At 36.8% G+C, this 13,158-nt stretch overlaps 2 protein-coding genes across 4 annotated transcripts; both read left to right on the top strand.

Moving 5' to 3' along the window:
- The first annotated feature begins 83 nt into the window (after nucleotides 1-83).
- Nucleotides 84-8,555, top strand: LOC128600586 (cyclic GMP-AMP synthase). 2 transcript variants are annotated; one of them, XM_053613176.1, is made up of 8 exons: nucleotides 84-1,015; nucleotides 2,384-2,445; nucleotides 3,524-3,762; nucleotides 4,283-4,508; nucleotides 6,154-6,429; nucleotides 6,899-6,998; nucleotides 7,095-7,515; nucleotides 7,789-8,555. In XM_053613176.1, exons 2-8 carry the CDS (start codon nucleotides 2,403-2,405, stop codon nucleotides 7,816-7,818), a joined length of 1,335 nt encoding a protein of 444 aa, XP_053469151.1. In that variant the 5' UTR covers nucleotides 84-1,015; nucleotides 2,384-2,402; the 3' UTR covers nucleotides 7,819-8,555. The 2 variants fall into 2 exon arrangements, with proteins under 2 accessions (XP_053469151.1, XP_053469150.1); XM_053613175.1 differs by having other exon boundaries at nucleotides 7,095-8,552.
- A 1,043-nt stretch (nucleotides 8,556-9,598) lies between these two features.
- rpl11 (ribosomal protein L11) lies at nucleotides 9,599-13,158 on the top strand. 2 transcript variants are annotated; one of them, XM_053613180.1, is made up of 6 exons: nucleotides 9,599-9,636; nucleotides 10,297-10,447; nucleotides 10,543-10,649; nucleotides 12,162-12,293; nucleotides 12,850-12,960; nucleotides 13,081-13,158. In XM_053613180.1, the coding sequence occupies exons 1-6, from the start codon at nucleotides 9,631-9,633 to the stop codon at nucleotides 13,108-13,110; spliced, it is 537 nt and encodes a 178-aa protein (XP_053469155.1). In that variant the 5' UTR covers nucleotides 9,599-9,630; the 3' UTR covers nucleotides 13,111-13,158. The 2 variants fall into 2 exon arrangements, with proteins under 2 accessions (XP_053469155.1, XP_053469154.1); XM_053613179.1 differs by lacking the exon at nucleotides 9,599-9,636 and adding an exon at nucleotides 10,172-10,219.

Here is a 13,158-nt window from a genome sequence, read left to right as displayed (position 1 = left end):
GTCTTTCTGCTTGTGTCAAAGCATCACTCAGTGCATCTCTTCCATTGTTTAGTTAAGTGTGTTTTGAAGTACTGAACATTTTAGACTTCTTTAAAGTTTAATCTTTAAACTTAGCTAGCTTTTACGTATAAACTTCTACATGCTATTGGTGAACGTAATGAAAATGAAAGTTGCTATTTGTGTTTATTTATGCACAACACCATTTTAAATTATTTACATTAATGCAGTTACATTTAATAAGTAAGTTAACTAAGAGTGTAAGTTTATATATTGTTTTTAAATTATAGACATAAGAGAAAGTATGGACAATATTGTATAATATAATATACTCTTATTTGAGGGAAGAAAAAAAAAGAAAGTAAAAAGTGGCTTACCACACTCATTTCCAGTATACCTGCTTGAATTATTGTGCAGGGTTGGGCTTGCCAGTAATACATGAACTTCCTGGTCACAGAGGGTAAATCACTTATTTAAATTTCCATTAACTGATGTTCCCAATAAATAACGTTAAATGGGAATACAGGTTCTGATTGGTTTGGTTTTCCAGCCCTGTGGATATTGAATGCTCTACAGGAGAACATCCGAAGTGTATAACAAAAATTTGTCCTTTGAACTAGAAGCCAATCTAGTCTGACAGCTATGTGCAGGAAATAAGTATTTATAGAAAGTGTGTTAGGGATCATAGGTGTGAAGTGTATGATTAATAATTTCCAGCTTCCTGTCTCAAGGATTTAGAAACTGTGTGATTTAACGTAATACAGTCCGGGAGTTAAGTGGCGTTTGAAGTGAAAGGAAACTGAAACTGTGGTGATTTATTATGCATTACTCCTCCTATTTAGCAGCTCTTGGTTCCGGTATGCCTACCTGGAAAACTTCATTTTCAGCGCAATGAAAGACTAAAAGTGCTGTGCTTGCAGCAACACGCTCACAAGTATCTTTTCACTCAGCGTTGTGTTTGTGGAGAAAAGCTCGAGCTGTAGACCAACAAGTATTTTTCTTCAGGCTAGGATCTCATGTAAGTCTGTATTCATGTTACCTTCTGTAAGTTTACACGTTGACCGTAGTGTTATATGGTTCTGTCTGGGTGAAGAGCCGTTTTGAGATATGGGACATCAATATTTTTACATTTGAACCAGCAAACATCTGAATTAACCAAATTTACACTTATAGCTCACAAGACTTATAGTTTAAGGTTACTTAAATTGTACATGAGCAAAATTCTAAGATGTTTAGAAAGTCATTTTTTGAACACTAGTTGAATACAGTTAGAACCGTATTATTCTGCAATTGACAATTCTGCAAGTAATGTTTTAGTCTATATCTGGCTAATTCATATTAAGCCACCTCTTAATTTCTTTATATAACTAACAAATGGTAATATATTCAACAGAGAAATCATTTTGACTGTATTAAGACCACATGGTGATCATGTAGGCTTTTCAATAAGTTATCTTTTTTGAAGTGTATTGTCTAAGATCTAAAATACAAGGTACGCTACATGGCCAAAACTATGTTGACACGCCTCCTAATTCTTGTATTCGGGTGTTTCAGTGACACCTATTTTACAAACAGGTTTGTAAAATTAATCACATAGCCATGCAATCTCCACAGATAAGCATTAGACAAGGCAGTAGAATGGGTCGTACTGAAGAGCTTTAAACATTAAACTTTAAACGGTCCATCTTTGACATGTAACTATCTTATTTAGCATCTGAAGGGCAGTAATAAATGGAAAAAAAATCTTTTAACAAAATAATAATAATTTATACTGATCATCCTGTTCACATATCATCCTGTGGACATATTTATATATTGAAAACAATAGATTTGGCCTTGCTGTTCCAATACATTCAGAGGGGGCTGTATATAGAACATCTACATCTAAAAGTTACTCCTCCAGCTCACTAAAGCTTTAAGTCTGTTCTTTCCTCTCAGAGTGTAAATAAAATGTGGATATTAATTTGTCAAGGCTGTCTATGTTGTGTTCATCCCATGTTTATATTGGATGTTGACTGGGTTTCAGATAAAACATCATAAAACCAGGTTTATCTGGGAGTTTGGGGACAGAACTTGTCATTATTTTCAAATATTACACCAAAAACAAAATAACACAACAGAAGAATAAATTAGCCCACAGTGGCAAAGTTTAAATTGTTTAACCAATTAAGACCAAAATGCCAGATAGAGCCTTATAGAACTGAAGTCATGACATAGGTAAGAAATTATTGTAGCAATGATTTATCATATATAAAATCAATGTGTAATTTAATTTGTTGCATAGGCTATTAAGAGATTCTTGGAAGTGTTGTGGATATAATAATAATGATCATTTGTCAAGGGTGTCAGTGGCTTCATTTCCTAACACTATCGTCTGAATTCATAGCTTTAACTGATCCTTCAACATGGTGCGAAGCCCACCTGTGGAGAGGCTACCCAGCCCTACAGGTGAGAATATGGAATTTTTTTTTAGATGAACACAGAAATTACACATTATATAGTACACATACATTCTTGGATGTCAAATCCTTTGTTCACCTACAGTAGGATCAAATGTGAAGTTGTGAGTTGGATATGTTGTATAGGTTGATATGTGATGACTCAGTATTTATAACACCAACCACAACTCTTTATGTATAAAAAAAGAAAAGAAAAAAAAAGTGGGTGGTTAGTGTTGGAGAGTTTCTGCCACGTCCTGCTGGATCTGCTCCATAAGTATATTAGAATTGTGATATAAAAATTATATAAAACAAGTTTTATAATTGCTAGAATAGTTTTTTCAGGGTTTTAATATCCATTTGCCATTCTTTATGATATGGCCTTGTGTAATTTGTTGCCAACCTAAGTTGTTTGTCATGGTCGCACCGAATATGGCACTGGACTACAACTCCCATCAGCCACTGAACATCACATGATCATGACACTTATGTCACACAACTGTTTGCACCTGATTCAGGTTTAATGAGCACTAGTATTTATATTTATTTTACTAATTTATCAGTCATTTATCATTTATTGTGCAAGTGTACAGTGTACATTTGAATTTAACATCACTTGCACTGCCAGCTACAATTATTTGAACACAACATTTTGGTTAAATGTCAAGAAATGGGTTCAACCACTTAAATACTCTAGAAAATCAAAGTTAGATATAGGTATAAGTGAATTGGGAAATATTTGTGACTTTTATTTTATCGCAAACTGGAAAAGGTCAATTTGGATCACTCTAATTAGGCACTTGTAGCACATGGCAGACTGTATATTTGCCCTACAGTTCATACTAACACTTAAAGCACCCATTTAGAGTCTCATTAGGATCAGAGAGTGAACAGTGAAGAATTCCTTAAGGACAGAGATCTAGGGATTTGATGGGACAAATTCCTAATTTAACTGCCAAAATGGCAGTAGGTAAACTACAGAAGATTCAATAATAATGGCAATAAAAATGTTGTTTGTTTTGTTTTTTTTACTGGCAATGTAAATATTAATAAAGAACAATCCCCTAAATTAATTATCTCTCTTTAAGGTAACCCTGGAGTAGAAGGTATTGTCAGGGAGGGTTCACCTATCCCTTCCGAACTCGACCGCTGGATCAGGCAGCAAGGCCGAGACTTACGCCTGCGCCAGGCTGACCGAAATCATGCTGTGAAACTGGTCAATAATCTGAGAAAGGATTTAATGAAGTTCCTGAAGGAAAATGATGAGCAGCCTTTTTTTAGGGATATTTCTGTTCTCAATAGTGGAAGCTACTATGAATTAGTGAAGGTAAACAAAAAAACACTGACCATGTTCAACATGATTGAAACTGTGTTCTGACTGAATTAAAAAAATATTCAGTTTTATTATACTTATTGGGGAAAAAACCTGATTTGTATAGTCTAGGAAAGAGATTAAAGGGACCATTTTAGCTTGAAAAAAAAACAAAAAACATAGACTGACCCTGGTTGTTCAGTCTGATGGGTTTATATGATATTTTAGGTAATTTTGGGTCATTTTAGGAGTATAGTTTCCCATTAGCAGTATGTTATTAGGTCTGAGTCTTTTGTGAATGCACTGTCAGGGATGTCTTTTAAATATTAAGTATAAGCTTTGGAAAATCAGCCCTATAAACCTGGATTAATGAACAGGGCAGTTGGAAATAATGGTTGGTTTAAAATCTTATATTTAATTACATTTAACTATAATCCATATTTAGTGGAATTCAGTTTTTCTCTCATAAATCTTACCATGTGGAATTAATAATGACCTTTTCTTACAAGACTTACTTTTTCCTGGTTTGTTTTAGATTATTAAACCCAATGAGTTTGACATCATGTTGAAACTTAAAACACCCCGAATCGTGTGGAAAGCGCTAGAGAAATATAATGGACTTTTCTATACAATTTCCCTTTGCCGACCTCCACGTGGTGAAATACGGGCATTCCTCTTGGAAGATGGACTCATTATTTCAGCCTCCAAAATAATGAATGAAATGCACCATTTGGTTCATAAATTCATCAAAACGCATAAAGGTAAAATCTTGTCATTGCTTTTCTTTCCTTACTACTATCTCTGTTCTAGAAATTAAATTTTCAGGTTAGTACAAAGAACAGTAGAAATTATTATAAGACACTCACTAATCGTTAATAGTTACGAATTCTTAAGTATTGTCACGTACAGGCCATAATGTCAAAAGCATATTGAGTGGTTTTATTTGGTGGTCTGTGCAAGAACAGGTTTCGTGATACAGTGATTCACAGAAAGTAAATAACACACAGGAAAAGAAAAATTATTTAATAAAAATAGAAGCTTATTTAGGTTTAGGGACACCCAGGTACCACAGTACAGTAAACTGTACTTTAATATGCTGACTTTCCTATGTATTCAAGATTCACTATACAATTATACTGAGATGTATGTTCACTGAGCACTTTATTAGGAACACTATACTAATACTGGGTAGCCTCAATTCTTCGTGGCATGGATTCCACAAGATGTTGGAAACTTACCTTTCAGGTTTTGGTCCATGTTGATATGATTGCATCATACAATTCCTGCTGATTTTTCAGGTGCACTTTCATGCTGTAATCTAATCTAATCTAATCTCCCGTTCTATCACATTCCAAAGCTGGGAAGGCCAGTTTTGAGACTTTTGTTTTGTGATGGCGCATTATCATGCTGGAAATAGCCATTAGAAGATGGTAAATTGTGGCTATGTGCCACATGGTGTACATAATCAGCAACAACACTCAAATAGGCTGTGGCATTCAAACAATGATCGATTGGTATTAATGGGCCTCAAGTGTGCCAAGAAAACATTCCCCACACCATTACACCACCTCCACCAGCCTGGACTGTTGACACAATGCAGGTTGGGTCCATGGATTTATGCTGTTGGTGCCAAATTCTGATCCTACCATCTGTGTGCCTCAGCAGAAATCGAGATTCATCAGACCAGGCTACATTTTTCCGGACTTTTACTGTCCAGTTTTGGTGAGCCTGTGCTCACTGCAGCCTCAGATTTCTGTTCTTGGCTGACAGAAATGAAACCAACATGGTCTTCTGCTGTAGAAGCCCATCCAGCTCGAGGTTTGATGTGTTGTGCATTCTGAGATGCTTTTCTGGGGTTATCTGAGTTACTATAGCCTTTCTGCCAGCTTGAATCAGTCTGGCCATTCTCTGTTGTCCTTTCTCATCAACAAGGTGTTTCCGTCTGCAGAACTGCTGTTCACTGAATGTTTTTTCTTTATTGCACCATTCTGAATAAACTCTCAGGAATGTTGTGTGTGAAAATCCTTGGAGATCAGCAGTTATAGAAATACTCAAACCAACCGTCTTACACCAACAATCACATTTTTGCCTCATTCTGATGGTTAATGTGAACATCACCCAAAGCTGTTGGCCCGTATCTGCATGATTTTATGCATTGCTCTGCGGCCACACGATTGGCTATTTGACAATTGCATGAATTAGTACCTGTCTAGGTGTTCCTAAAACAGTGTTCTGTGAGTATATATTTGTAATGCATGTGAACATGTATCAAATTTTAAAATTTGACAACCATTTTAAAATCCCTGATTCCCTGTGTGTTCATTTATTTGGTCATTCCATTTCCTGCATCATTACAGAAATGTAGATGTAAATTCCTAAACTCCAGCTTTTTGGTTTATGCTTCAGTGCCTGCTGGTGAAGGTCGATGGGTGGTGTGCAGGAAAAAAGTAAATTCTCCAGCTGTGACACTGGCATTCCTGGAGGAAAATGAGGGGGCAGAAATACTGTCTGTGGATATTGTTCCTGCCCTCGATGTGCCACAAGGCTGGCCAGAAGCTGCACGAGCCGGCCCGGATGTGGACAACTGGCTTGGGAAGAATGCTCGGCGCAAAATTACTGGACAGCCTGTTTACTTTGTCCCTAAGAGACCCAAAGCACGAAACCTCACTAGTATTGAAAAAGGTCTTAATTATGAGACATGAACTACACTACCAGTCAAGAGTTTGAATACCTCTTAGTATTGAAAAAGGTCTTAATTATGAGACATGAACTACACTGCCAGTCAAGAGTTTGAATACCCTCTATGAACATTTTTGGTTAAACTTTAAAAACGGTTCAAGTTATACTCTAAAATTTGAAAGTCAGTAAGAACTAGTTATAAGTGAACTGAGAAATGTTTCCAGTAAAATGAACTTCTACTGGAAAAGGCCTATCTGGATAGCTTAAATACAAAGTCTTTTATGGAACACTTGTTTCATTTTTTCCTTATTTAATTACCAATAGTAGGTAATCAATAAGTGTAATTAAATGTAACATTTTTTAAAATCACATATTCAAAAGCCTTTGAGTGGCAGTAAATATCCAGTCCATTACAGTAACTGCTAACCTTAGGGACTGTGTGATTTCTGATGAAATGTGTTTTAATTTTCAGAGAGCTGGAGAATATCCTTCTCTCATATTGAAAAAGAGATGATCAGGTTCCATGGGAACAAAAAGACGTGCTGTGAGAGTAAAGCAAAGGAATGCTGCAGGTAAGAATAAGCATGTAACATAATATATTTTGCACAGTTTTTACATGTAGTTACTTTTTTGTGTTATTTTTAACGGCCACTGTCATCTATTATTAGAAAACTGTGTTTGCGGCTCCTCAAGTGCCTGTTTGAGGGACTGAAGCAGAAATACCCCAAAGAGCTTGATCCTCTTTGCTCCTACCATGGGAAAACTGTCTTCTTTTACAACCTCTGTGAGAGATTTGAAGACTCACTGTGGACTCCTGGCCAGCTCTCAGTCTGCTTTATGAAACTTCTTTGGCACTTCGAGCGTGCTGTAAATGATGGCTCGCTTCCCCACTTCTTTGTTCAAGACCACAATCTGTTTTCTCCATCCAGTTTCCCCAAGCGTAGTCTTATGTTTCTGGGCAATGCTTTGCGGGAGCAAATGGAGTCAGGGCTTCCTCTTTTGCAGGTCCCAGAACCTCGTCCAGCACTTTGCTGTAGTCTGCAGCCTCAGCAAATTTCCCCAGAACCAGTCACAAAGTGTGACACTATGGTATGTAGAAGCAGCTCTTTTAGACAGAATTCTATTTTGCTGTATGTGGTTTATGCTGTTATATTTTGCGGCATCATATATGCACTTTTTGTAAAAACTTGACAACTATATTTACTGTAGATGACATCCCAATACTGTGTGTAAATACATATAAAATAAGAATTTTAAAACAGTGAAAACAACTTAAAATGAACACATTTACTAGGCATGGGTTATGTTTTAATCAATATACCATTCCAATTGTTTCAAGTGTTTTTAAAATTGTATTTTAAGATTACGGCAGCACAGTGGAGCAGTGTGTAGTGTTGTCGCCTCACAGCTCCAGTCTTCCCGATTTGATCCTGAGCTGTGTGGAATTTCTGAACGTGTTATCTCTGTGTCTGTGTGGGTTTCCTCCCCGTCCAAAAAACACACAACACTAATGTGTGTGTGTTTGAATGGACTGGTGTCTCATCCAGGGCTCTCAGGATAGGTTCTGGATCCACCGTGACCCTGAGCAGAATAAAGTGATCACTGAAAATTAATGATGTTTATTTTGAAGGTAATAATCTGAAAATGTGAAATTGTTCATGAAAGGAAATTCTATTATATCATGTACTCTCATATTATGAACTGTATAAAGACACCTTAGATACAGGGAATACTGGGTTATAGTTTCTGTTTGTGTGTCTCTGTGCTATCAAATACCTATGATGAATGTATTCATTTAATTACCTCTTTAAATAAGCTGATCAACCGCCATCCTTTATTATAGCTGACACATGTAGACTTATTTTGTAGTATGACCCTGTGTGCTGTGTGTTTTGTCTATCTGTCTGGTACCTGCACCAGTAGAAACTGTCCATACACTGCTTCTTATCTATGTGTATAAATACTCTTGTTTTGCATGAATAAACTGGATGTCTCTGTGAGCATGCATGTGTCAGTGTGTGTTCATCTTAGACTCCCCAGATCTGAAACGCTCTGAGGAAAACCACACTTTCTAGCTCATAGCAGCACAGAAAGTTAATGGAAGTAATTGTAAAACAGGCTGAAAGGCATGACGGAAGATCTAAAAGACATAATCTGAGATTCCTGAGATACATGGAAATCTAACAGTTCATCTATCAGTATAAGTTCGTTTAATATTCATTTGACATGAAATTATGCATTCTGAGTCAATTCTTTGGTTACACCAAACTATTTACTGTAAAACTACATGCATTATTAATGTTGTAATTATGATTATAATATTCTGTGTCACCATAAATGTAAACTTCAATACTGGAGACAGTAATAACTGCAGTATAAAAATAAAACCACTTTCTTATTTTTTGTAAGGTGTTTGCTACCAATGCCTTAAAGATACTAATATATTTGACAGAGAAGACCTACAGCATCCATTACAAATAAATAACATTAAACACCTTATGTTTATACTACGAAGCCTAATTAAATTAAATTCATACATGTAACCATTAAATCAACCATTAAATCATGCATTTAAAAGACAAGATAAAATATAATCTCTACTAACAATTATGAATTGACATGATACCATGTTAGAAAAATGATAGTAATGATAACATTAACATTTATAAAGGTGATTTTAAAAAGAACTAAATTAACTAAATATAACTAAATGTCATTCTTCCCATTTCATAATGGCAAACAGTTTAATAAATTACTGTTTTAAGAATTGCAGCCTTTTACAGTCTAAATATGGTTATACCACAATGAAGTTAAAATGCATTCTCCCGAGAATACTAATCATAGTTCAGTAGTTTATAAAAGATAGTGGATTCAAAGTTAATTAATGTTACATATTTTTTCATGTTCAATGTTATATCCACTAGGGCATTGTGGATGAATGATCAACGTCAAGCCAACTTTATTCCAGGAGGGATCGCATTCTTGTACACTGAGAGCAGTTTGACGTTTATGAAAACAAAACAAAGCAAAACAAACAAAAAAAAAACATTATGGCCTATATTAAATACAGTAATCTTTATCTACGGCAATAATATAGGAACGATTTACCGCGACCAGTGTGTTTTGTCCGGCTTCTTATTAGGTGAACACGCTCCTATAAATTCTCTGCGCCGGAAGCGTAACGTCCTCTTCTAGTGATCCAACATGGCGGTGAGTGCATATGAGACATTAATGAAAATGGTGTACAGTTGAAATCTGAAAACATCGCATTGTTCCCGTGGTATTTTAGGGACATCTATGATACGCGGAGTAGTAGTTTTATCAGATCTACGATAATATGGTTGTATTTGATACGGAAGTGGTGTAAGGTGAACGATAAAGAAATATATAGCAGTTAGCTTAGCAGTTAGCTAGTGCTCCAGCTGAACGAGTGGCACAAGCTGAGGGCTGGGGCTCAATACTTGTATCGGTGAAAATGGTACAGAACTGAACAGTTATTCATTTTTAAACTGATCCGTTTCTAGAGGTTTTGTTTTGTTGTTGTAGTTGGGGTGTACCCTCTTCATAAAAGACCGGTTAGTTTATATGGTTGGAGCCGGTAAATTGTAAGTCGTGGATATGTCCGGGCATGCTTAGTGTGGGAGCTAGATGAATTGTAAATGTTTGTGTGTTTAAAACTTGGTAGTTCTTCCACATTTCGATATCAAAAGAGGATTGTTTTTTTCTAGTCCTGGCTATACGTTGACCAGTAAAGTACATCATGAAGTACAGCAAGATAGACAGCTGCAGAGTGGTAAATAATGGCAGCGTGTGCATACTGTATTGAAACTGCCAGATATTTGCTTTTAACCCAGTTTGATTTATTTGCAGGACCAGGGTGAGAAGAAGGAGAACCCCATGAGGGAGTTGCGTATTCGCAAACTGTGCCTGAACATCTGTGTTGGTGAGAGTGGTGACAGACTGACCCGTGCTGCCAAGGTGCTGGAGCAGCTCACAGGCCAGACTCCTGTCTTCTCCAAAGGTAACCTCTATTACTTATGCACTTTCAGAACATTGTTGTTCATCTTGCCTTAAGGTGGTATTCACTGTATATTTTGAAAACGATTTCTCTCCTAGCCCGCTACACTGTAAGATCCTTCGGTATCCGTAGGAATGAAAAGATCGCAGTCCACTGCACTGTTCGTGGTGCCAAGGCTGAGGAGATCCTGGAGAAGGGATTGAAGGTGAGATTCGTTCTGCTGGTCTTTTTACCGTTTTGGTTAAGCGTTAATATCTGATTTAGTTCTGTACCTGGTTTGACTAGTTGTTAATGTGCCATAGTCGCATGCAATTTTGTGAAAAGGTTACATTGATCACGATTACACACCACCCCAGTTGTGAGCCCAAATAGGGTCCCGCCACTTGACTGGAGTCAAGATTTAGTCATAAACACAAAAATTAAACTCTAGTGGTGTACAAGTGAATAGAATATTTATTGTGGAGCCACTTGATTGGATTTTAAAAAACTGCTGTTTGTGAGTAGATTTTCTTTGGACTGACACAATTCATGAAATGGGTTTTTAGCTTACTGTGTGTTTTTTAAAATGTGTCCTAGCGTTTGACAGGCTTTTGGCCTGTCAATAATGAAGCAGAGTGCACTCAAAATCATACCTTGTTAATAAAAATTGAGAGAAAGTTGAATGCAAACCAGAACGCTGATATACACTAAATGTTTAGAGACACTTGACTGAAATGTTTCTCATGATCCTGAAAACCTTTTGATCTGAAGGTGTATGATTAAACGTTTGAAATCGGTGTTGTAGACCCAAATATAATCGTGCCGACATATTCATTTCTTTTGTTAGAAAACTAACTGCTGTCCAGCACTAATAATGAACCCTCTTTCAAAATCTCAGCTCTTTTCCTGTTGACGTATTGATCCAAAATCGGTGTTTGTTAATCATGTACTTGTATCTTGCAATTTTCCTGCCTGGAAGCATGCGCATTCATTGTTTTTTCTGTTCATTTGTTTAGTTTTATCCTGTAACTTGTCATTCGTCTGTCAATGGGGACTCGATACAGGACACTAATTTTGGCAGATGTTGTCAAGTATGCTTGTTGTGCAGTACGAGAGAAAACTCACACATTTGCAAATGAAATTATCAGTTCAGTTCCTTCAAGTATTAACAGTATAAAACAAGAATTGAGGTTATGGGCTGAGACATGGGTACATCTGCTATGCACCATTTCTTAATCCCACAGTCTTAACTTCTGACAACTTGCACCTGCCTAAGAGTAAATGTGTAACTTTTTAAAATTATTATTTTATATGTTTATTTTTTAAACTGGTTCCTCCAGGATCCCAGTTACTAGCATGTATACACTTTTAACTGTTAAAATCCCTGCAATTTTAGGTCTTTGCAGTACTGCCTCTTGAAGCTAGTGATGAAACGAGATACTGCAACTTTACACTTGTCCCCTTAAAATCCCCTAAACCCTTTTCAGTTCCAGTTATGTTAAGAGCATAATTTGTCTAACCCTAACCCCCCCATCTGTTCATCTGTTTTGTTGGCTGTTTACATTCTGAATGCACAAATGGATTAGTTTTCAGATAAGTGAACCCATTTACGAGTTGATGTGGACTAAACTTATTGGGTTATGTGTTTTGTGACTTATTACCGGGTTTGACACCGTTGCCTTTAAATAACAGCTGGTGAACATAAGTTAATCGTCTTTTTATTACCTGCTGTATCCAGGTGCGTGAGTACGAGTTAAGGAAGAACAACTTCTCAGACAGTGGCAACTTCGGCTTTGGCATCCAGGAGCACATCGATCTGGGCATCAAGTACGATCCCAGCATTGGCATCTATGGCTTGGACTTCTATGTGGTGAGGTTTTTCTTCTTTGTTTTTTTTCCTCCCCCCCATATTTTTATACTTTGATTCTTCAACGCATAAAATATTTCCTCATAATGATCCTTTCCACTGTTTCCTTGTGAGCATCATGGGAGTAATATGCTATCAAAGGCTCACGTGTTTTGTCAGTCCCTCCGGGATTTTGCAATCACATAAATTAACGCAAAATCAAGCACTCGGCAATATTTGCAGATTTTCCGTGGATTTGGGCCATCATCACAACGTCATTCAGGTCTCATTTACCAACAAACATCACTGCATAAGAATGTGCAAAACAATTTGTGCAATTACAGTTTTGCAAATTCAAGTAGTTTTCCGCAAAAGAATAGCACAATAACTCTGCATGTTGCATCGCTAATTTAGAAAGAGTATTTTTGGCTGCAATAATCAACAAAAAACTGCGAAATCCTGTACGGACTGTTCTGTAAAGTCCTCTGTTGAGATTTGCAGCTCTGTATTGAGGGGTTTCTGTATAACTAGCAAATCTGATAGAAAGCTCTTGATTGACTTTGTGCCTTGTGATTTGAAGGTTCTGGGCAGACCCGGCTTCAGCATCGCTGATAAGAAAAGGAAAAGGGGACGCATTGGCTTCAAGCACCGCATCCGCAAGGAGGAAGCCATGCGCTGGTTCCAGCAAAAGGTGTGTTTTTTTGGGGGGGGGGATTACTTTGTTACCCATTAATGTTTCTTTACACATGTTTGGGGAAATTGCTGTATGTTTTCATTTTTGGTCCGACTGTTCTTTCTCCTTGTTTTTCAGTATGATGGCGTTATCCTCCCTGGCAAGTAGAGGACCACCACTTTGTTTATAACAAATAAATAAATCAAAAAGCCCAAA

Source organism: Ictalurus furcatus, chromosome 24 (genome assembly GCF_023375685.1).
Source record: "Ictalurus furcatus strain D&B chromosome 24, Billie_1.0, whole genome shotgun sequence".
Lineage (NCBI taxonomy): Eukaryota > Metazoa > Chordata > Actinopteri > Siluriformes > Ictaluridae > Ictalurus > Ictalurus furcatus.
The sequence above is the reverse complement of the archived record's forward strand: the minus strand, read 5'-3'. Positions and strand labels throughout refer to the sequence as shown.